General features: G+C 43.0%; 1 protein-coding gene and 1 long non-coding RNA gene across 2 annotated transcripts; both read right to left on the reverse strand.

Annotated features, from left to right (window-relative positions):
* Positions 1-8,072: 8,072 nt before the first annotated feature.
* LOC133442015 (uncharacterized) lies at positions 8,073-10,180 on the reverse strand. The gene is made up of 3 exons (XR_009782507.1): positions 9,687-10,180; positions 9,412-9,539; positions 8,073-9,131 (listed from the first exon to the last, which is right to left on the reverse strand). It is a non-coding gene; the product is annotated as an uncharacterized LOC133442015 (long non-coding RNA).
* Positions 10,181-10,729: 549 nt separating this feature from the next.
* On the reverse strand, positions 10,730-17,049 carry LOC133442012 (cytochrome P450 2F3-like). Its single transcript, XM_061719879.1, has 9 exons — positions 16,860-17,049; positions 16,560-16,722; positions 16,309-16,458; positions 15,029-15,189; positions 14,708-14,884; positions 14,082-14,223; positions 13,798-13,985; positions 11,279-11,420; positions 10,730-11,183 (listed from the first exon to the last, which is right to left on the reverse strand). Exons 1-9 carry the CDS (start codon positions 17,028-17,030, stop codon positions 11,002-11,004), a joined length of 1,476 nt encoding a protein of 491 aa, XP_061575863.1. The 5' UTR covers positions 17,031-17,049; the 3' UTR covers positions 10,730-11,001.
* Between the last annotated feature and the right edge of the window lie 5,032 nt (positions 17,050-22,081).

Here is a 22,081-nt window from a genome sequence, read left to right on the forward strand (position 1 = left end):
GGCGAGTGCTACGGGGCCCGACCGACGGAACAGAGAGGACACGGGGTTTTGTGCACGAACATCTTTATTTCCAAACACACTAACACACGTGTTTTCAGCTTCAGTCCGCCGCCTCCTTCTTATGAAGGCAGGCAGGGTGGAGAGGTTGATTGGGAACACCTGTTCCCAATCACCTGAGTGGCTGCACCTCCACCCTGCCACAAAACTGCTGACTTTTGTTTCCCTAAACATTTTTGATGGTACGGTAAATCACTGACTGTATTGATCTCGACTATGTTCCCTCTTGATTTTGTAACAGGATTTGACTGTTTGTCTGAAAAGGACTGGGTGTTATTGACATAACACCTTTAACCTTGTTTCAGCTTCTCATACTCTTTACTGTGTGTCTCTCATTCACTTATGACCCCTTTTCAGAGCAAAAACACCCAGCTTGTCTGTTATGAGAGTTGACAGGAGTGACACCACTATTATCTTCTGCTGCTGTACCTTCACATCTTAATGTGTTGTGCATCCAGAGCGGGTCATTTAGATATGTACAAAGCTAAATGCACTGAACTGCTACCATGTGAGATATTCGTGTCAACAAGTTGAACAGCCGTGCCCAGTGATTGCACAACACGTACAAGCATGAGCACAAAAAAATGTCACTCTTAAAAAGTCTTAAAGCGGACCTATTATGAAAAACAAGTTTTTTCTTGTTTTAACATATATAAAGTGGTCTCCCCTCACCCTGCCAACACAGAAAAGATGAAATGCCACCAAATTCTGCAGTGTCTGTACCGGCTGAATCTTCCAGTGTCATGTGACTTCTACGAGCCGTTCAGAATCTGCTCCCGTCGTTACGTAACGACAGGAGCAGAATCCATAGGTCGGCCCCCGCTGCTGAAACCACGCCCACAACCAACTCCGCCAGCTGGAGCGTCCGCCATTGTTCCGAAGCGGGGAATCGTGTGGCTGTTTCCACAGCGAGGGGACAGTTTTTGCATCGACACTTACCCTCATAAAAGGATCAGTGCCCACAGCACGGACCCGGCAACGGACCCGGCAACTGCACACGAGTCAGCGGTAAGTTACGTTATTTTTTTATGTTATTTATATTTGTCTACAAGTATGAGCTAAGTATTTAGCTTAGCTCCGGAGCACCGGAGGCCACACACCGGGGCCCCTCACCGGACCGGACCGGTGAGGGCCCCGATGGCTCCAGTGTTCCCTAACGGAGCCACTCACTCGTTAGGTAACACCGGAGCTCTATTAGTAATACATTTTTCTTCTGTTTATGGTTTCAGATCTTCCAAGCACCTGAAGCTGTTCAACGACACCTTCAGAAGACGCACGATCCTTCCTTGAGCCAGCAATAGTGCATACATGTTATTTATACAACTTATGTTCTTTTATTTTTTTTAACAATATAGTTGCCATTTGTGAAAATTCAGTGCTCTGATTTCTTTACAGCTAACATGATTCATTTGTCTTGTAACATAAGAAATTAAATGAGGAATCGGAGTAAATAACTGTTTCGAATTCAATTAAATCTTCCTGTGTGAAGACGAGGTGACCCGGATCCCTCTTCAGGTAACTAAAGGCTGATTTATGGTTCCGCGTTACACCAACGCAGAGTCTACGGCGTAGGGTACGCGTCGATTTAACGCAGAACCGTAATTCAGGCTTTAAGATCCGTTTCCACCGTGTAACTGAATGAGAGCGTCCGACTATCGCGTCGAGCTGCGTGACATCGGACGCTCTCTGTCCACACTGAAACCGTTAAACTCGCGGCCAGTTAGGACAGTCCAATACAAAAAAAAATAAAGCAATGGAATTTATTTTGTCGCCGAAGCTTCTCTCATGGGACACGCTTTGTGTACGGAGCCCCTGCTCTTCTGGCCCGGAGCGAGGCTTTGTGCCCTCCCCTGCTACACATGATTCAGGCAGCCAATCAGCACAGAGCCTCATTATCATAGCCTCCCCTCCCCTAAGAATCACTCACAGAAAATTAGGAGGGTTAGAAGCGGTAAAACTAGAGACATGGCCCACAGGCTGAATTTCTGATTTATGTAGAAAAAACAAGCTTTAGATTGACATTCAAGGCCTGTTTATCAAAGAAAGTATAACACCATGCATGTCAAATGGTGGACTGGTTTTGTGTGAACAGAAATTACTAAACCAGCTGAGACCTTATCTGTTTGGCTTCGCTGGCTGTTATGCAAAGACTGAGCAGCAATGTATACATTACTTAACATTCACAATATTTCCACATAAGGGATGTTTGTGATGAAAAAAATTGTGAATTTGTTGAAGAAAGAGATTCTTATCTGAAAGTGGATTATAAATCTTGATTTCCATTATCTTAGATGTGGTAAAGTAAGTCCCTCTTTTATGCAACAGGAGCAATTACTTTTTCTTTTTTTTTTACTTTTATTTTACTAATACTTTGATAACTGACATACACAGATTACTTTTTTCTAATTTAACACACATATATCTGTCTTCCTCTAATTCACATTTATTATCACTTCATCAATCTTTTCTTACTTTCTTTTTTTTAACTATATATGAGAGCTGAGGAAAAGCATGAAAACACATAACAGGCACACAAACCTTTGGAATCTGCAAGAGAGAAAAACAAACAAAAACAGAAAAAGGCAGAGACAAAAACAGGAACCATTCCAAGTGAGTAGTATTTGTGTGTGCAAATTGAAAACAAGGCTTTACCTGAACTGCAACAAGAGTGGAGGAGGAAGGGCACAACCCACGCCACCCGAGATATCAAAAGCCGACAAGGAAGAAACCCTAACTCAGGCCACCAACAGCCCCACGGAGGACCAAAAAAGAGACAGGAAGAAACCCCCCACCAGCAAGCTCTGCTCTCTCCCAGCAGGTGACAGAGGGAAGCCCCAGGAAGAGACCCCATGACCACGGGAGAAGGCAGCCCGCGACGATGGACCTGAACCCAGCCAAGCACCAGCCATCCGGCATAGGCCGACCGCGGGGCCAAGAGGTTCACACCCTCCAGGGCAACAACCCCCATCTTGCGAAAGGCCAGCCCCCCTGACAGCTGACGCCGGCGGGTCGGCACCCGCCCCAATGAAAGCGGGAACCCCAGACCCAAAGGCGCGCCAGCTGCAAGCGGGGGGAAGCGGAAATGGGCACAGAGCACGAAAACCCCCCAACAAGGAGCACCCAGACAAGCCCAACAGCAAAGAGTCCCAAACGCAGGTTATTCATTTTGATGATTCATTTTGATAAGTCATCTTCTTTATTAATTATAAATAACTATTGTAAGACAATTATTAATAACTCTCTAATAACTTAACTAGCACTCCCTTCGTGGCAAAACATAAATGGTGCCCCGTGTGAGGCTTTTAATATACCAGCTTTGTGTCAAATCTGTGTAAAATAATCCAATATTTCTTTTTCCAATATTAATTTTGAATAACATTATTTATTTATTTTTTTTAGTTTTAATTATTTGTTTTTTAATTTTTAATTGTTTTAATCTTTTTTTTTTTCTAGTGACATTATTTACTTCACTAATATAATGTTTGGCTCAGACCTCTTCCTGCGAGATGGCAAAGCATCCTCAAAACTAGTTGACGGACAAAATAGTCACTGGTCCCACTGCCCTATGCTGGCCAGCATAGGGCGAGAGAGAGGATCCAGCAGTTATCCCGTCTGGTTATCCTGTCTGAGCTAAGAGAGACAGCAAGTAGCCAAAAATACTACTACAGGCACAGTCCCAGACTTCCACACCAGGGATGAAATTCAAGTGCTGCCCCCCAGGTACAAAGGGAGGAAAGGGGGGCCAGACTAAAAGTGAGCAGACCCGGTCACCCTCAGGCCCACTGCTCAGTGCCTTCGAGACGAAGTAATGAATCCGAAACACAGTGAGTCATAATCTGAAGACCGTGAGGAGTCCAAATTTCAGGAACTTTTCCCTGCTGGACAAAAGCTTGGTTCAAGTGGTTTGAAACCCCACCTTGACCTACCTTCTCCATATCTTTGGAGAACAAATTATTTTTCTTGGCACAGAGACCATCTGTACCAAAATATTCTGGTGAGCCATAGAGATTTTCTCCCCCAGAAGTGGAAATCAGCTCCACAGCTGAAAGGTAGGTAGGTTACCTTTGAGTGTTAAGTAGTAACCGCATGCCTACACTCACAATTTGCATGCTTTCAACACCATTTAAAGCAGCACTATGTAACTTTTCCACCTTAATATAATATTTCCATATCATTGTGATGGTACATCAACTTACAACAGGTTTAATGACACCTCTGTCATGGTCTGAGGGGGTCTGTATCCCCTTCACTGGCACTATGTAATTTTGAGCTCAGGAGAAGCTGGTATCATGGCCGAAGCAGCGAAAAAAACAAAGAAAATAAAAGTTTTATCGGAGGAGGCACAAATGCACGCGACGGGGACAGGATCTTTCCGGCAGTACGCGCTGGTGCTCATGGGAAACGTAGTGTTCTTTCTGGTAAAGCAAAGGAGCCGCCAAACTTAACAAAAGCTGAAAGTTACATTGTGCTGCTTTAAAATTTTTTTTATTATCTAGCAATTATCACAGAACTACGGAGCCCCTCTGGTGACATTTGAAAAAAAATAAAATAATGTTATTATGTATGTATTATGTATCTCGTGCCCACGCATTATTTTACTCATGGATGGCATTATAACCTACTGTCTGGACTTCGTGGATGCAACTTCCTTGGTGGCATGGTTATTCATCATTAATAACGGTAATTGTAGTTTATTTATATTAAAGAGCAAGAGTATTGTCATGGCGAGTGTAGTAATAACATGTGACATTTGAAAAAAATAAAATAACTCGTGGCCACGCATTAATAACTCGTGGCCACGCATTAATTATCTCGTGGCCATGCATTAATTATCTCGTGGCCACGCATTGATTAACTCGTGGCCACGAGTTATTAATGCATGGCCACGCATTATTTAATTTTTTTCAAATGTCACCAGAGGGGCTCCGTACAGAACAATTACATTGGTAGTTTGTTTTGAAGTATACTGCACATCAACGCTTCAAGCACACAACTAGATGATTCAATCAAACACCTGGAATCATTCTAACCTTTAACAGATCCTATACTTCTTTTCCTACTTGTCTTTCTATACAGTTCTGAAACAGCAACATTAAGACTGTTTGGTTTTGAAAAATTCCGTTTGTCATGTTAATAGTTATGGTTTTTAGAGTCTCTGCCCAGACATTGCCTCAACTCAGCACAGACACAAAGCCTTTAGCCTGGACTGTGCAACACATGGACTGTTGCACCGTTGGTAGCTCCAATGACTACGACCAGCATCCCGGTCATCAGGCCTAAGGGCGGATGTAGGGCCACAGCTCTGTGTTGCACATGGGAAGACTTAATTTTAATTCTGAGGCCTAGCTCTGAGGCCCAACTCTGAGCCCAGCCTCAATTTCTTCACGTTGACCACATGGTTTGAATCAAAGGAACCTCCATAATGACGCAAAGCCCTTGCAGGTGTTGTGCAACTCAGGTAGCTTGGCTGTCCAGTTATCGAAGGGTTATTAATAATTGTATTAATAATTATTAATAATTAATAAAGTTGACTATTTATCAGGGCAGCACGGTGGCTTAGTGGTTAGCACTGTTGCCTCACAGCAAGAAGGTCCCCGGTTCGACTCCCAGGCCCGGCAGGGGCCTTTCTGTGTAGAGTTTGCATGTTCTCCCCGTGCTTGTGTGGGTTTTCTCCGGGTACTCCGGCTTCCTCCCACAGTCCAAAAACATGCATATTAGGTTCATTGGTGATTCTAAATTGCCCGTAGATGTGAGTGTGGTTGTGAGCATGGTTTGTGTGTATATGTGTGGCCCTGTGATGGACTGGTGACCTGTCCAGGGTGTAAACCCTGCCTCTCACCTGAAATGAGCTGGGATAGGCTCCAGCAGACCCCCGTGACCCCGCAAGGGATAAAGCGGGTATAGATAATGGATGGATGGATGGACTATTTATCAAATTGAATGACCAATATGATAAATAACATCCTCGGGGCACCACCCTGGGCCTTAATCCAGGGAAATGATAACTTTTAACAGCAGAAAATCAGTCTCAAAATAGGGATTATCCACCAGAACACAGTAAGAGCTGTTATTACTGGTGAATAATGTTGAAGGCGTGCAGATTCGAGCAACAATCAGATATGACCAAAATTTGCATGAAACAACAGAAACCACTCATTAAAAATCAAACAGAATTTATTTACATACGGGTATCAGAGCAGATGTAAATAAATACCCAAATAAATCCTGATGGCACACTACATCATTATAAAACCATTAATTAACTAGAAAAACAACAATCAATAAAAATGAAATGATAGTGATGTATGCAGTAAACTCAGCTCTGAACACAGATTTAGCTCTGGAACGCTCTCAATTAAACTAGTACACTCAGACTCAAGACCTCACGCATTCCGGTCGGGATCGGGAAGCTGCGGGTTCTGTCGGGGTTCCAGTCCGATGCGGCCTCGTTTCTCTCGGCTCCACCATGCGGCTCGGCTCGGCTCAGTCCTGTGGGGACCTCACGGGCAGGACGATCCTGCAGGGGTTCCCCGGGGCGGGCAGCCGCTCAGCTTGCTCTCCACGTTCCTCCTTTGAAAAGAGATGCAGTCTTGCTGCGTGCGCACAGCTGGGCAGGTCTCTCCGATCACAGAGCCTCTTGACGCGCCTCCAGGCGTGCGAGGACAGTCCACTGGAATCAGGGCCGTCGCCGTCTTTCACCAAGGCGCGGGCTCACGGACCTGGAAGAGTCTGGCTTCCGGGCTAAGGGAACTCAAGCAGGGAAAAGGTTAGGAGGAGCAGGAGGGACGGAGCGCTGCCGCAGCGGATCTCCAGGCCAAGCTGGAGCGACGGGATGCAGAGCATGGGCCGGCCGTGGAGCAACGCTCCGCGGGATCTTCTCTCCCCCCTCCCAGGGGGGGGAGGAGGAGATGGGATCTTTGGCCCGCAGCCAAAAGATCCAGCTGCTCAGGACTGAAGCTTGATCGGAAGAGAGAGAAAAAGGGAGCAGCGGCAGGGTTTTGATCCTACGCGAGCCGCTTGTAGGCGCCGCCCCCCCACGCAAGGCATGCTGGGGATTGTAGTTCATGGCAAGGTGGCCATTTTAGGAGGCACATTAAAGCGGGTTTCAGGCTGGGGGGGTTGCTGGTATTTATAGGTTTTGGGTCTGTTCAAAGAGGCAGTACCCCCCTTTTGGGGCCTGGCAGGGACCTGGTTTCCTGGGTTTTCGCTGTCCTGCTTGATCTGGGGCCATGCAGCGCGGGTCATAAACTTACTATCTCGAGCCAGGCCGAGATGACCAGAAGTTAGCAGCAGGGGGTCGTAAAACTCTGACTTCAGGAAGAAGGGCCAAAGTCTGGCTTTACTGGTCTTCATAATCCTGAAATTGTTCATATACATTTATAACAGTCCATATGATCACTGGGTGTGGTCCAACACAGGCTTTGCATTGACGGCCTTTTGGTAATAAGGAATTGCACCCTCATTGGACAAAAACGCAGCAGGGGCCGCTTGAATTGGCAACAATAGTCTGCAGCCCTGCAACGAGTGACCTGCAAACGTTCCGAGCCCCAGATGAGCCAAACGAGGGACCCTTGCATGCCCCAACGTGAACGCCTTCGGGCCGACCTGGAGTTGAAGGAGGCCCAGCTGCAGTGCCCATGCTGCATCCCCTCCTCCACACGGAGACGAGGAGAGCAGGAGAGAGAGAGCCACTCTTCACCAGGGTCACCTGCAGAGCATAACCATCCAGCTGTTTACCAGGGAATGCTGGCTGGCCAGACCAAACCACCTTTTTCTTCAATTACAAAGATCCACGTAAGATACTGTTTTGTGTCTGGGCAGAGAAACTCTCTCTTTGAGATCTTACGTGACGTTGTCCACCATTTTCCTTTTGGTTTACACGACGTGACGTTGTCCGTCATTTTCCTTTTGGTCCACATTACGTGGCGTGACACACACACACACACACACACACACACACACACACACACACACACACACACACACACACACACACACACACACACACACACACACACACACACACACACACACACACACACACACACACACACACACAGATGATCTGAAGTTTGTGTTTAATGTTTAGTTAGCTGTTGTTTATGCGTAGTTTAGGCATCAAAATTTATCCCGTGTTGTTTCATTATCTTTTAACACTTGTGTAAATAAATTCTGATTTATTTGGATGAGATAAGTTGTTTGTGTTTATTTTGTACATATTTGTCATAGCTGATGGTTGCAAAGGTCTGTGCTCGGACCCCTTCCTTCACTGTTATTCTGTAAGGCCACCCCTGGCAACAGGGTGGCACGTATGGAATAACAGATACTTTGAGACTCATTTTGCTGTTTAGTTATTTTTTCCTGATAAAGTCAGGTGGCGCCCCATTTTGATTCATTCATTTTTATAATTCATTTTGATGAGTCATCTTTTTTATTCATTATTAATAACTATCGTAAGACCATTATTAATAACTTTCTAATAACTGAACCAGCATTCCCTTTGTGGCACGACATTTGCATACCACCGACTTTCTAGCTCCCCCTCCTCAAACTGTTGTTTGCACTGCGTGTTTATGCAAGCCAACAACGAGAAGACTGAACAAGAGAAAAATGTGCACAGTCACTGTGAAAGCAGGATTTATTTATAAGTCTATTTTGAATCATGTTACATGTAAAAAATAAACAAATAAATTCCATGTGCAACGGGTGATTTTTTTTTTTCAAGCAGGGAAAAAGAAAACTGAGAGGATGTGGATCACATTCATGAGACAACCAATAGAAAAACAATAATATCATATTTAATTATTTTGATGTTAGGCTATTCTGTGGTAGGGAGAGGATGATGCAAAATGAAGTCCTCCACACAAGATACCATTTATTTTCAAATAGGACTCATAAATAAGCCATTAATGAATTACTGTTTACAGTGACATTACAAATGAAAACTAAAACTGGGACTGTGTTGGGAATGAAAAGTCTTCCGAACAATTTCTTTCTGTTTATAGTCACCATGAAAAGGCAAATCCTCTGCAGAAAAATGCATCAAAATTGGAGTCCCCTTCAAAGTCTGTTGTCTGTTGAAGTGAAGAGAGTTGAAGATTTGAATCAGGTCTCTGTAAAAACAGATCTTTGAATAAGTGTATGTGGTCCCCCATGTGTTTGCTCTCTTCCTGAATCCACTCCATCCCTTTACGCCCTATCCCAAAATCTTGCAGGGTTTTCAGAGTGAAGCGCCAGCGCTCCCCATTACTGATCCCCAAACCTGTTCATAGAAAAGCTGAGCTCGCTGACCTGGAGAACATCCTTACACTGAGGCTTGAAAGATGACCGATTGGTAGTGTCTTGTGTTCTTACCTAAATCTTTGGTAGACTTGAATAGAGATGGCAGTGGTCTTCTTCCTGTGAAGTCATCTGCCTGGTCCACCAGGGACCTGCTGCCAGCCCAGGTATAATTTCATCACAGGACGATGAGTTTTATTAAACTGAAGGCAAGAAGAATTATTTTCAAAAACAGAAAACATTGATTTTTGTGTTCAAACATCATTGTGTAAATAAGAGACCCCAGGATACTCCAAATATGTTCTAATTCAACTGTGAATTTTGTAAACTAAAAAAATTATCATACTCACCTCCAGAAAGCTTTGAAAGGATGTATTCTTTACTAGTGGTGGTAGGTTTCCTATGCCAGGAAGAGCAAAGGGTCCTAGAGGCAGATGATGCTTCCTACTAATACTGACGGTAAAAAATAAAATAATATTTGATCTTGCAACGTGAGTGATTATAGGGTTGTCACGTGACGAGAGAGCGAGCACTCGACTGCATATTCAACATGAGACACGTTAAATTTATCTTTTTAGGTTTTATTAAAGGGTTTGGAATCAGCCTTCTTTTAGTTTCAGTACGGAATATGTCCAAATCTGCTTTCTGTCAGCGAGGTGAATCTGTTGATGAAGGACACTCATGACGTTCCTTAACTAGGTTCAGGAGGTGCGGGTTTGTTATATCCAGTGGTGGACAGTAACGGAGTAAATTTACTTGAGTACTGTACTTAAGTACATATCCAGAGGATTTGTACTTTACTTGAGTATTAGATTTCTTTGGTACTTATTACTCTTACTTGAATACATTTCCAAGACAAATATTTTTACTTTTACTCGTGTGTTTGTCAAGACATAGCCGCAACAATTAATTTAGAAAAAATATAGTAATTTACTGATGTGGAAAATAAGAAATTTACTCTTACTCTTACTCTTACGTTTACTTAAAGTAAATTTAAAAGCATTTACTTTTGGATACTTAAGTACCTTTAAAAGCAAGTACTTTTCTACTCTTACTCGAGTAATATTTTGACTGAGCTACTTTTACTTGTAACGGAGTACATTTTGACCAGTAGTATTTGTACTCTTACTCAAGTACTGGGGTCAAGTACTCTGTCCACCTCTGGTTATATCGTACCATAGAACATGGACTGATGTTTGGCTTAGCCACCTTATTCTGTATTTCTTCTGGTCCTACAACTTTTTTTTGTCATGATGACTATTTTTTAGCACTGTTTTTCATTGATTGCTTGTGTTTTTTTCATCTAATTGTTAAAATTCACTGAACAGAATTTATTTTAAAAAAGACCGATGCACCTTAAATTCAAAATAACTTTTCATTTATTTTTTGTTCGTAGCAAAGCAAATAAAGCAATTTCACAGAAAATACAGGAATTATATACTTAAAAAATAAAAATACAAAATACAGACGTGCATACTTGAAAACAGTTCTTAGAACTAAAAGCAAAAAGAAAGATATTTTCTAAAATTATCTTGTTCATAGTACACAGTTAATGAGAAAACAGTAGATATTATAGGAACAATACCCTACAATACTGATTACAAATTATAAATTGTATTAAAAATGTATTATAATTGCACTTGAGGGGATGTCAGACTTCTCTTTTTACCGCGGTGTGGCAATCAAATCATACCTACGAGGGATGTTGGCAAAGCTGCTGTATTCGGGGTTAAGGTCGATACTGTCTGGTCCTTTAGGACTGGAAAATGTAAAATCCTGTAGGAGCGTTACAAAAAAGATAAAAAGCTCCATTCGGGCCAGAGACTCGCCAACACAGGACCTTTTCCCTATGAAGAAAAACAAAATCATAAAAGTTTAAAGGCACAAAATATTTTGTCCAGCATGAAATCAGGTTCAACAATTATGTGATTGACTTTTTTACCTGCAGAAAATGGCATGAATGCAGGGTTTTTCTTGAAGTTGCCATTCTGGTCCAGGAAGTGCTGAGGGTTAAAAGACATTGGTGTCGACCACTGCTTTTCCTCTTTCAGCACAGAGTGCAGCAGAGGAATAATTTGAGTGCCCTGTTGAGACAAAGTAGTCATAGTTGCAGTTGCTAGGTGTATTTTTGTCATATCTGAAATTACCAATCATTTGGTCAGACACAATTCTCTCTGTTGGCACCACCTCTAGATCGAGTTTCCATGGGGGGGCATTTAAAGAATGTCAATCACAGTCCTATAAACACTCCAGACAACCACCCCACCCCCTTCCCCCCAGCCTAATGCTTCAAGTAAAAATTTGCACACCACTGCTTGAAGTACACTGGATGTTCCTCTGGCAAACGCCGACAAATCTCTTGCCAAAGATCTGATTGGCTTTTATGCCGTTTTCGAGGCCATTGGTCAATGAGCTGACATTATCACCGTGATGGAGCACGATGTGCGGGGGACAATCGGGAGAGTAAATCCCAAGAAGGCAGCAGGTCCGGATGGGATCACAGTTTATTTCCTTAAGGACTGTACTAACCAGCTAGTCCCTGTCCTGACAATAATATTCAACCTCTCCCTCTCACAGTGCAATGGGAGCATCACTAAAAGGGACCAGCTTGTCAAAAAGTTGAACAATGTTTTTTTATTTCTAAAAATGATTTACCTCCATTTGTTACATTATTGATTTATTCACAGGTATCTGTTTTCTCATGCCACGGGTTTCCATAGTAACGTAATTTGCTTGTGGTGGCACACTACAACTCAGATCCACAAGCTCTGGCATGCACAATCACAGTTCTGGAGTTCAGCAGAGAGGTTAGGAGGGGCATGAACATTGGATGCATTCAAATTATTTATTCCAACCGCAGCTGTACCTCTGATCTGTAGCACAAAGCTGTAACAACTTTCAATCAAACACACCCTGAGGAAGATGAGTGGAGTTAAGACGACAACTCCACCCACTTAAAATCAGATGCTATGAACATACCATGAGGTCATTTTTGAAAAGGGAACATTCGTACTGTGTTTCTGTATTTTTACCACCAAAACATGTCACAGACATTTCATGCAGACCACGGGAAATTTTTGAAAAACAAAGAACTTCATATCTCCAATTTACAGATGTGGTCTTAATGCTATTTTTGATCAGAGTTTTTAAATAATTGCAATACTGCACAATACATTTCAAATGAATATATTGCCAGGGAAAAATTTTCATTCCATCGCTTCTCCACAGGGGTTCCCCAAAACTCCGTACTTGGGCTCCTTCCATTTGCAATAAACACCACTGCTCTGGGCCAGATTATTCAATCACACAGCCTCTGGTCACTGCTAGGCAGATGATACACAACTCTGTCATTCCCACTGGACAACCCAGCAATCTTGCACAAATGTCAGCTTGCCTCTCTGATCTGTCTGCATAGATGAAGAGTCACCACCTTCACCTTTAGCTGCTTAAGCCTAAGGCCCTGGCTTTTCCTGCCCATCATTCATTCAGCGTCACTATTGGCGTAAATATTGTATCAACTACTGTTGCTCCCACAAAAATGACAAAGAACCTTGGTGTCATGACTGATTAAACGTTTTCCTTCTCTGACCAGGTCGCCTCGGTGTCTAGGTCATGTCACAAAACATAAGACTTCAGCTATCACAATATGCAACTCAACTCCTGTTCCTTACACAGTGCCCTCCTAGCTGGCTCGCCAGTTTCTGCGATTAAACCAATACAAAAGGTTCAGAATGTGCCAGTCAGTACTTTTACATGCACTAACAGAAAGTTTAATTGTTGCCTTAATCCGACCGATATCGAATTTAAAAAAGCCATGTAAACACCTTAGCTGGGCTGTAGTCGAACCAAACTGAAACTCTTGAGGTTGAGCTATTAGTGCCAGATAATGTAGCCCTAATTTGAGTTATTCCGGCATGTAACCCACGCTTAGCCGAGCTAGTGACTGCCCTGGGACTCCCCCTTCTGGAAGTGACGACACCATGAAAGCAAGAATATCAAAACAGTAGGACAAGAAGAAGACGACCAACAAAGAACTAACCTGAAGAACGCCAACGCAAAAGTGCGTGTGGCGCCACGTAGCATCGCGGACTCGAACGCACTTCACTCAATAATCGATTGTCTTCTTGCGCATGTATACTTGGATTTAAACTCCAGTTTAATCCTTATCTAGATTGTTGCCCATAGCTTGATTTAGATGTGCATAACCACACTGAGTGTGTCTGGTCTTTAATCAACTCAGATGTGCTCACATCACTCCTTTGCTCACTGGGCTGCACTGACTACCTGTGGCAACTTGAATAAAACATAAATCTTTGACACTAAAGGTGATTTCAGGATCTACACCTGCCTTGATCTAAAAGACTTAAGTTATGTTATAATGGATTGATTGCATTCCTCTCTAAGTCGCTTTGGATAAAAGCATCTGCTAACTGTAATGTAATATATTGGAACCAAGATTACCTTGGGGATGGTATAACCCATGAAAGAGATGTCCTTCAGTGCATAGTGAGGGAGACTGAAGGGGACCAGGTCCAGAAAACGCTGAATCTCATGGATAACGGCATCGGTAAAAGGAAGAGATTTACGGTCCTCCATATTAGGGCACCGGTTTCTTCCAATCACTGTATCAATCTCTTCCTGCACTTTCTCTGGAGAAGGCAAATTCACATTAATTTAAAGGTGTGTCCACAATGACAAGCATTTACTTCTGACCACAATGTCTTTGGAAAATAAGGGAGACTCACTCTGTACGTCACTGTGTTTGATCAGCACACTGAGGCCATATCTAATGGTGGTGCTGGTGGTTTCTGTTCCTGCCAGGAACAGGTTCATCACTGTTGAGACCAAGTTCTCATAGATGAACTCTGTGGTGGGATTGTCCTTTTCCTGAAAGGGAAAAAGTGAAAACAATGTTTTGTGATCCACGTCTGATCTTACACTAAAAACCTGAACTAAAAGTAAAGTAATGGACCAACGGCAAAGTCAGATTGATAGGTATTTTACCCACCAGCTGGTAGTTAGGTTACTTCAGCTTTCCTATCTTTGGTGCAGTGATTTAACAACCATTAGTCGGTTTATTGTATAAAATGTGATGAGACTGTGTCAAAAAGAGGAATCAGTGCCAATTGCTTGTGCGTGAAGAAGGGATGAGGAAGATTTGAGGATTTTAGAATAAAACTACCAGAAAAGTGGCTCACTGCAAAGAGAACAGTGGGGTTTTGATCAAGGATGTCACGTGCATTTTCTCAATGCCTCAAGATATTGTATCCACATTTGGAAAAAGATTACATAATATACAATTTTTGCAATATGCTCAATAAAATAATCTTTAACGCTATACTGTTCAGGGTTTTTATTTGTTCTTTCAAACCTGATCACATCGGAGCAGAAAGCAGTCAACGAAGTCTCTTGGGGAGCTGGGGTCCAGTGTATCTTTGTGCTCTTCTATCTTAGTTATGACAAACTGTCTAAGTTCCCCGACGTGGGCAAAAAAAGTGTGCTGGGGACCGGGAAGACGTTCCATGAGCCAGGGGAAGATGTTGTACAGCTGGAAGATGTAACAGAAGTCCTATTTATTCAAATATTCTGTTACCTATACATATTTGGTAAACTGATATTGAATGTGTTCTCATAACTTGTTGTGAAGATGTTAGAATATTACAGTTTTCATTTGAGGGAAACTTCCACTTACCACACCCCAAGGGCTGCTATTGATCTTTGCAAGCTGAGATATGATGTCAAGCAGGTGCAGGAATTGCTTGTCTTCGTAGCCGAAGCGTTGGCCAAACACCAAGCAGCAGATCACGTTAGACACAGTGCGACTCAACAAGAAGATTGGGTCAAATGGTGAACCTGCAGCCAAAAAGGGAAAACACAACTTGGTTTGTCTCGCACATGCCCTTCTCAGAAACAAAAAAGAGAAATAAGTATGTGGAGAATGTATTTTTACTAACCAACACATTTATGCACTTATAGTTTTACTCCAGAAATGGTAAAATGATGTTTAAGTTTTTAAACACACCCTTAAAACCGGTTATAACCAATTTTATAGCAGCAGTAACATGTCTGATCCTGCACAGTTCCTGTGTTTACCTGGACCAGGACTATGTGGTTTATAGGTCAACCCTTTGAAATTCAAGCTTTTGATTAAATGATTAACTTTTATTGATACAAACAGTTGGACCTTTTCCAGTTTAAAAATGCAAATCAATACAACATTCACGTTCACTGGTCAGGTTGCATATTGTTTCTGTGCTCTTGCTTTCTTTGTGTTGGATCAAATGTGATAAGCCTTTACCTGATATTGCATTTCTTGCTTTTAATTCTTCACTTCACAGCTCTGGTTGTGTATTACAATAGTTTTTCAGAGCTCAGTCTGGTTTCACGACGAAGATGATTTCACAGGTTTTGCCAAATGCATCTCATCCAGACCTGGCCAGGGTGCAACCCTCCCTTTTGCCTGTACTGAACTGAGATCCGGCAAACCCCTGTGACCCTGCATTGGATTCAGCAGGTAAAGAAAATGGATGGAAGGACTCTTGTCCATGAAGTCAAGTGGGTTTTTTTTCCCTCATTTTGGCCGTGCAGTTTGTGAGGCATATTGTGCTACATCCAGAGTTTACTCAGCTTAAATTGGTGTCAAAGACAGAAAAGGGTCAAAGTGCACCGCTTGTGTAAGCTTGATAAACACACTGAACAATCTAATAAATCTCCTATGCTGTTTTTGCTCCTCAAGATGCCTAAAACATCACGGGAGCAGTATGCATCATCTGCAAACATACATAGTTCCAAATGTGACCATAATAAAGTTTCATACTTCTTCACTCCAAGTCAGCTCTTTTGGAATATATCTGCTACTGAACTGAAAGATTTCAATTTCAATTCAATATTTTTTACATACCATCTATATCATATACAAAAAGACTAGATGCAAAAGAAGCTCTTTCGGATCAGTTCTCTGTAAAAACACACCTTTAAACGATTGTATATGGTCCCTCATGTGTTTGCTCTCCTCCTGAATCCACTCCTCCATCCCTTTACGTCCCATCCCAAAATCTCGCAGGGTTGTCAGAGTGAAGCGCCGCAGCTGGCGCCAGCGATCCCCATTACTGATCCCCAAACCTGTTCAAAGAAAAGCTGAGCTCGCTGACCTGGAGAACATCCTTACAGTGAGACACCACAGGCTTGAAAGATGCCAGATTTGCAGTGTCTTGTGTTCTTACCATATCCTTTGGTAGCTTTGTGCAGAAATGGCACTTGTGCTCTTCCTGTAAAGTCATCTGCCTGGTCCACCAGGGCCCCTTTAACCGTGTCATACCCCACCAGGACAACTACCCGCTGCCAGCCCAGGTATAACGTCATCACAGGACCATGAGTTTTACTAAACTGAAGGCAAGAAGATTTTTTTTTGCAAAAACAGCCAACATTGCTAGGTCAGGGTGCAAATAAGAGACTACAGGATACTCCAAATATGTTCAATTTCAACTGTGAATTATGCAAATTAAAACAATTCTTAAACTCACCTCTAGAAACGTTTTAAAAGGTGCATTTTTGTTTATTTGTGGCAGGTTTCCAATAACAGGAAGAGCAAAGGGTCCTGGAGGCAAACGATGCTTACTACTGTTTTTGACAGTAAAAAGCCACAGAAGAGCCAAGATCAGCCCTGCCAAGACCACGGTTGCAGAAAACTCCATGATGCTCTTTACACTCTGATTCCTTTTCTCCTCTGTTATATACTACTCACAGACCTGCAGAGGCTCACGCCTACTTCTACAAGTTGTTGATGTTTAACAGGGAGTAGGCAGGAGCAGAGCACTGGGTCACAGGTAAGTTATGTGAAATCTATATTAGCGCCTGTGTACTTTCACCTTTGTAGTCTGTGAAAGTGCACATAAAAATAGCTAAAGAATGTGTGAAATAGCATGTTGTCACATGAAAGGCCTGACGGATGTTGTTCAGTCAGGACTTGTTGGTATTTTTGCCAACCCCTCAAAGGAAAGGAAAGTAGCTATTTGCTGCTCCATTTTTTCTTTTTTGTTAACTAAATGTATTTACAAGATGCAGACCTCAGGGGCAGTATAAAATAGCATTCTGGTCCTCAGAGTCCTTGGATTTGTGAACTTCAAAGATTTGAGGTGTAAATGGACATAGCAAAGGAATATTAATGCTCTTTGTTTGTTTGTTTGCCAAATAAAACATATTCGAGTTTCAACTTAACTTGCATGAATAATAATTGACTTGATTTATGATTAAATTGATATATTAGAATTCATTTTCAATGGCTCTGGGCCAGTGCAGGATAAGACATTTACAGTCGCGGCAGGGTGAACGTCTCGCCCTGTCACTCCAGCTGAGCACCAGCTGCTGGGCGAGAACCGGGCTACCTGAAAGTGCTTTGGTACAGGAGGAGGGGCTTACGGCAGCACCGACTGCTCACTGAGAGGACAGAGAGCTATATAGGCTTTCACATTAGAGTCTTCAACAGTCGGCAGTAAAACCTAAAAAAAAGTTGCTAGATTTGTTGCTAGTCACTCTTTTTTTAAATAAAATACGCAAGAGGGGTCGGAAAAACCTAAATAAAGCCTAAATATAGCATTTGAGTTGTGAAGTTAAATTCGATTCACTTCAGTTTCATTTTCATAGTTACAAATTACGACAAATGGCGTCCCAAGGCACTTCAAGAATACAGTTTCCTCACTTCAAATGAGTCCAATTAATACAAGGCCTAATACCAATTGTTACTGTCTCGCTAAGGAAGCCAACAATGTTAAAACTTTTTTTCGATCCACAGCAAGCAACTGCAGACAGGAAAACCCATAATTTAAGAAAAAGATGCCTCTGCCAGAACTAGACGTAGAGGGGGTTGGCAATCTGCCTCAACTGGTTAGGAGACACAGATTACACAGATTGATAACAACAATAATTTAATTAATAGAATTGTAGAAAAAGAGAAAAGAGCAAGGGAAGGTGTATCACGAGAGGACTGCCAGCAGTCTAGGCCTATAGCATCATAACTAAGGAATGTTTGAGATCATCTGAGCCATCTCTAAGGACAGACTTATGAGCTATTTAAAGGAGCAACATAGTAGATTAAAATATCCCAAAACAACCAAGAAACAGCAAGAGAATGAGAAGAAATAAGTGCAGTCATGTCACAAAAACAATGGCTATGTATTTATCTGCTGAGATATCTACCGAGTCAGTGTGCTAAATAGCCAGCTTCAGTATGTCCAATCTCATATTGGGCAACATGGCAGCCTCAGCAAGATGATGGATAGGTAAACAGAAGCAGCAGGGATGGCTGGGATCTTTGGAAGAGAAGCACCACATCAACACATCCATCTGGTAGTGGAAAAAACCTAATTTGGAAGGAAAAAAGAGCAGACATGAACAGGGCTAAAGTGAATATCAGCAATGCTTTCCCTCGTTTGAGACAGCTTGTGGAAGGCAATGAAATGAAGTTTGATGCTAAACTTGCAATATTTCTTTTAGATTGGTAAGTAAACGGTTGCTGACTTTTGTTTCACTAAACCTTTTTGATGGTACGGTAAATCACTGACCGTATTGATCTCGAATATGTTCTCCGTTGATTTTGTAACAGGATTGGACTGTTTGTCTGAGAAAGGGCTGGATTTTGTTGACATAGCACCTTTAATCTTGTTTCAGCTTCTCATACTCTTTACTGTGTGTCTCTCATCACTTTTGACCCCTTTCGGAGCAAAAACACCCAGCTTGTCTGTTATGAGAGCCCACAGGAGTGACACCACTATTATCTTCTGCTGCTGTACCTTCACATCTTAATGTGTTGTGCATCCAGAGCGGGTAAACATGGCTAAATGCACTGAACTGCTATCATGTGAGATATTTGTGTCAAGCATGCAGAACACATACAAACATAATTTCACAACAGCTCTTAAAAACTCTAAAGTAAAAAGTTGTTAATTTCAAAGAAAGTATAACACCATGCATGTCAAATAGTGGATTGGACTGATTTTGTGTGAACAGAAACAACTTAAAGGGATTGTGACATGAAAAACACATTTTTCTTGATTTTTTGTGTTTTGTTGGGTGTCTTGACATCAATTACACCCAAAAAACAACAAACTTTTAACATTCAGTGTATTGTGTGCTTTCTGGGATTTTCCGCATAACTATGCAAAAACGGCGCATGTGGTTTGGTGGCGGATCGTTACGTAACGATCCGCTAAATCACCGCCCCCTCCACCCAGCTCCCTGCCTCCGCTCCTCTCCAGCGCACCATAAAGGCTGATTTATGGTTCCGCGTTACACCGACGCAGAGACTACGGCGTAGGGTTACGCGGCGACGCGCACCATACGCTGAACCCTACGGCGTAGGCTCTGCGTCGATTTAACGCGGAACCATAAATGAGGCTTAACACGGAGCTGTTTAGAGCCTCTTTTGTTCTAATCACCGGAGGAAAACTGCTAAGAAGACCCGCGGCCACTGACTGGACTTAAGATAAGGGGACAGTGCTGCTTGCATGCCTTTATTTTTATGATTGTTTGCTGTGGTTCGCCCTCCTGCTTTTCCGTGCATGCTTCGCCTGTCGCTCCGACGCCGTGTGAGCGTATGGCTGGAGGAGGAGGAGGTTTGGAGGAGGAGCGGAGCAATGATTGACAGGAAAGGGGGGAAAGGAAGCATTTTTCACGGCGCAAAAAAACACTGTAATAAAAAGCCAGGAAAAGAGTACTAGAGTGAAGTTTTTCTTGTTACACTCTTTTAGACACATTTGAGGGATGTTGCCCAAGACTTTTAATAGTGTTAAAAGCATGTTAAAAATGATGTCACAATACCTTTAACCAGCTGAGACCTTATCTGTTTGGCTTGGCTGTCATGCAAAGACAAAGCAGCAATGTTGTATATATTACATAAGATTATCAATCTTGATTTCCATTCTCTTAGATGTGGGAAAGTAAGTCCATCTTGTATGCAACTGGAACCAATTACAATCCACAAAATTGCATGTGGTGGGGGGGTTTGAAGCCGAGTGCCAAGCGGATGAGAATCAACACCTCCAAAAACGAGGCCAAGGTAATCCACCAGGAAAAGGTGCCTTCTCCAGGTGGGTGGAGAGGTCCTGCCTCAAGTGGAGGAGTTCAAGTATCTTAGGGTCTTGTTCACGAGCGACGGAAAGGTGGAGCGTGAGATTGACAGACGGATCGTTGCAGCGTCCGCAGTTATGCGGTCGGTGTACCGGACCATTGTGGTGAAGAAGAAACTGAGTCCAAAGGCGAAGCTCTCGATTTACCGGTCAATCTACCCTCATACCCTCACCTATGGATATGAAATTTGGGTAATAAACAAAAGGACAAGATCGCGGATACAAGCGGCCGAGATGAGTTTCCTCCGCAGGGCGGCTGGACGCTCCCTTAGAGATAGGGTGAGGAGTTCGGTCACCCGGGTGGAGCTCGGAGTCGATGCTCCTTCACATTGAGAGGAGTCAGCTGAGGTGGCTTGGGCATCTGTACCGGATCCTCCTGGACGCCTCCCTAGGGAGGTGTTCCAGGCATGTCCCTCCTCCCTAGGGAGGTGTTCCAGGCATGTCCCACCGGGAGGAGACCCCGGGGAAGACCCAGGACACGCTGGAGAGACTATTGGCACTTTTACACTAGTACGTACTCAGCCCAACTCGGCTCCCCTCCACTCGGTTTGGTTCTTTCCCACTAGGGGTCTAACGTGCTGAGTAGATACTTTTCTGTAACTATTCTGCCGAGGTTCTAAGCAGCTGAGTCGGGCTTTATCTGACATCATCACACTACAGGCCACCGATTGGTCGGGGGGTTGGAGTCAGACGTCTGAGTCAGGAGGCAGAAATCAGCGAAAGAGCGACTCGCGGCTTCTTGTATATTTTATTCGACAGGTAATGGCAGCACAAAAGTCTGTTTGGTGATCCAACTCTGAGGTGCAGATGTTCATAAACCTGGTGGCTGAGGAGAGAATTAAAAAGGGATCTAGTTGGGCGATAAGGAACGACCAGATCTACCAGGAGCTCTGTCACTTCATAGCTGCTCGCGGCTCCAGCTGACTTTTCATCAGTGCAGAGACAAACAAACAAACAAAAAGCATCGCCGCTTGAAGTTTCTCTCACTCTCATTTTTTAACTTGATATTGAACACAAGCCACAGACCCAGCAGCACATCTATCATCTCCTCCAGGTTCTACATCTTTAGTGTTGTCTTCTTTGTTTAGATCACACAATGAAATACGTCACAGCAGCTTCACTCCACTACTTCTCCAGATGCTGAATTGTTATGGAAAAGAAACTTGGCCGAGCCGAGTCGAGTCTCTGGTGGAAGTGTCTGGGGTGATGGAAGCCTGGGCATCTCTGCTAAGACTGCTGCCCCCGCGACCCGGTAATGGATGAGCACAAGAAAATGGGTGGATGGATGGAAAAGTGCACACACCTCGTGACCTATGTATGTGCAGACCCTGTGTGGAACCGTCATCAGCTCTTTGCATACCGACGACCTTCTCGTTCCCCCTCCTCAAACTGTTGTTTGCACTGCAGGTTTATGCAAGCCAACAACGACAAACTGAACAAGAGAAAAATGTGCACAGTCACTGTGACAGCAGGATTTATTTATGAGTCTATTTTGAATCGCGTCCATGTGCGATGGGTTATTTTGGTTTTTTAAAGCAGGGAAAAAGGAAAAGGATGTGGATCACATTAATGAGACAAGAAAAACAGTAACATCATATTATTTCATTATTTTGATGCTTATA

Source organism: Cololabis saira, chromosome 4 (genome assembly GCF_033807715.1).
Source record: "Cololabis saira isolate AMF1-May2022 chromosome 4, fColSai1.1, whole genome shotgun sequence".
NCBI lineage: Eukaryota > Metazoa > Chordata > Actinopteri > Beloniformes > Belonidae > Cololabis > Cololabis saira.

What these genes read in the sequence shown, in the direction of transcription:
- LOC133442012 (XM_061719879.1), bottom strand. Translation starts at nt 17,030, where the DNA reads ATGGAGTTTTCTGCAACCGTGGTCTTGGCAGGGCTGATCTTGGCTCTT. An exon ending in CTTTTAAAACGTTTCTAGAG is followed by an intron (nt 16,723 to 16,859) that starts GTGAGTTTAAGA and finishes TCTTGCCTTCAG; the next exon opens with TTTAGTAAAACTCATGGTCC. An exon ending in CCATATACAATCGTTTAAAG is followed by an intron (nt 15,190 to 16,308) that starts GTGTGTTTTTAC and finishes TTTTGGCTGCAG; the next exon opens with GTTCACCATTTGACCCAATC.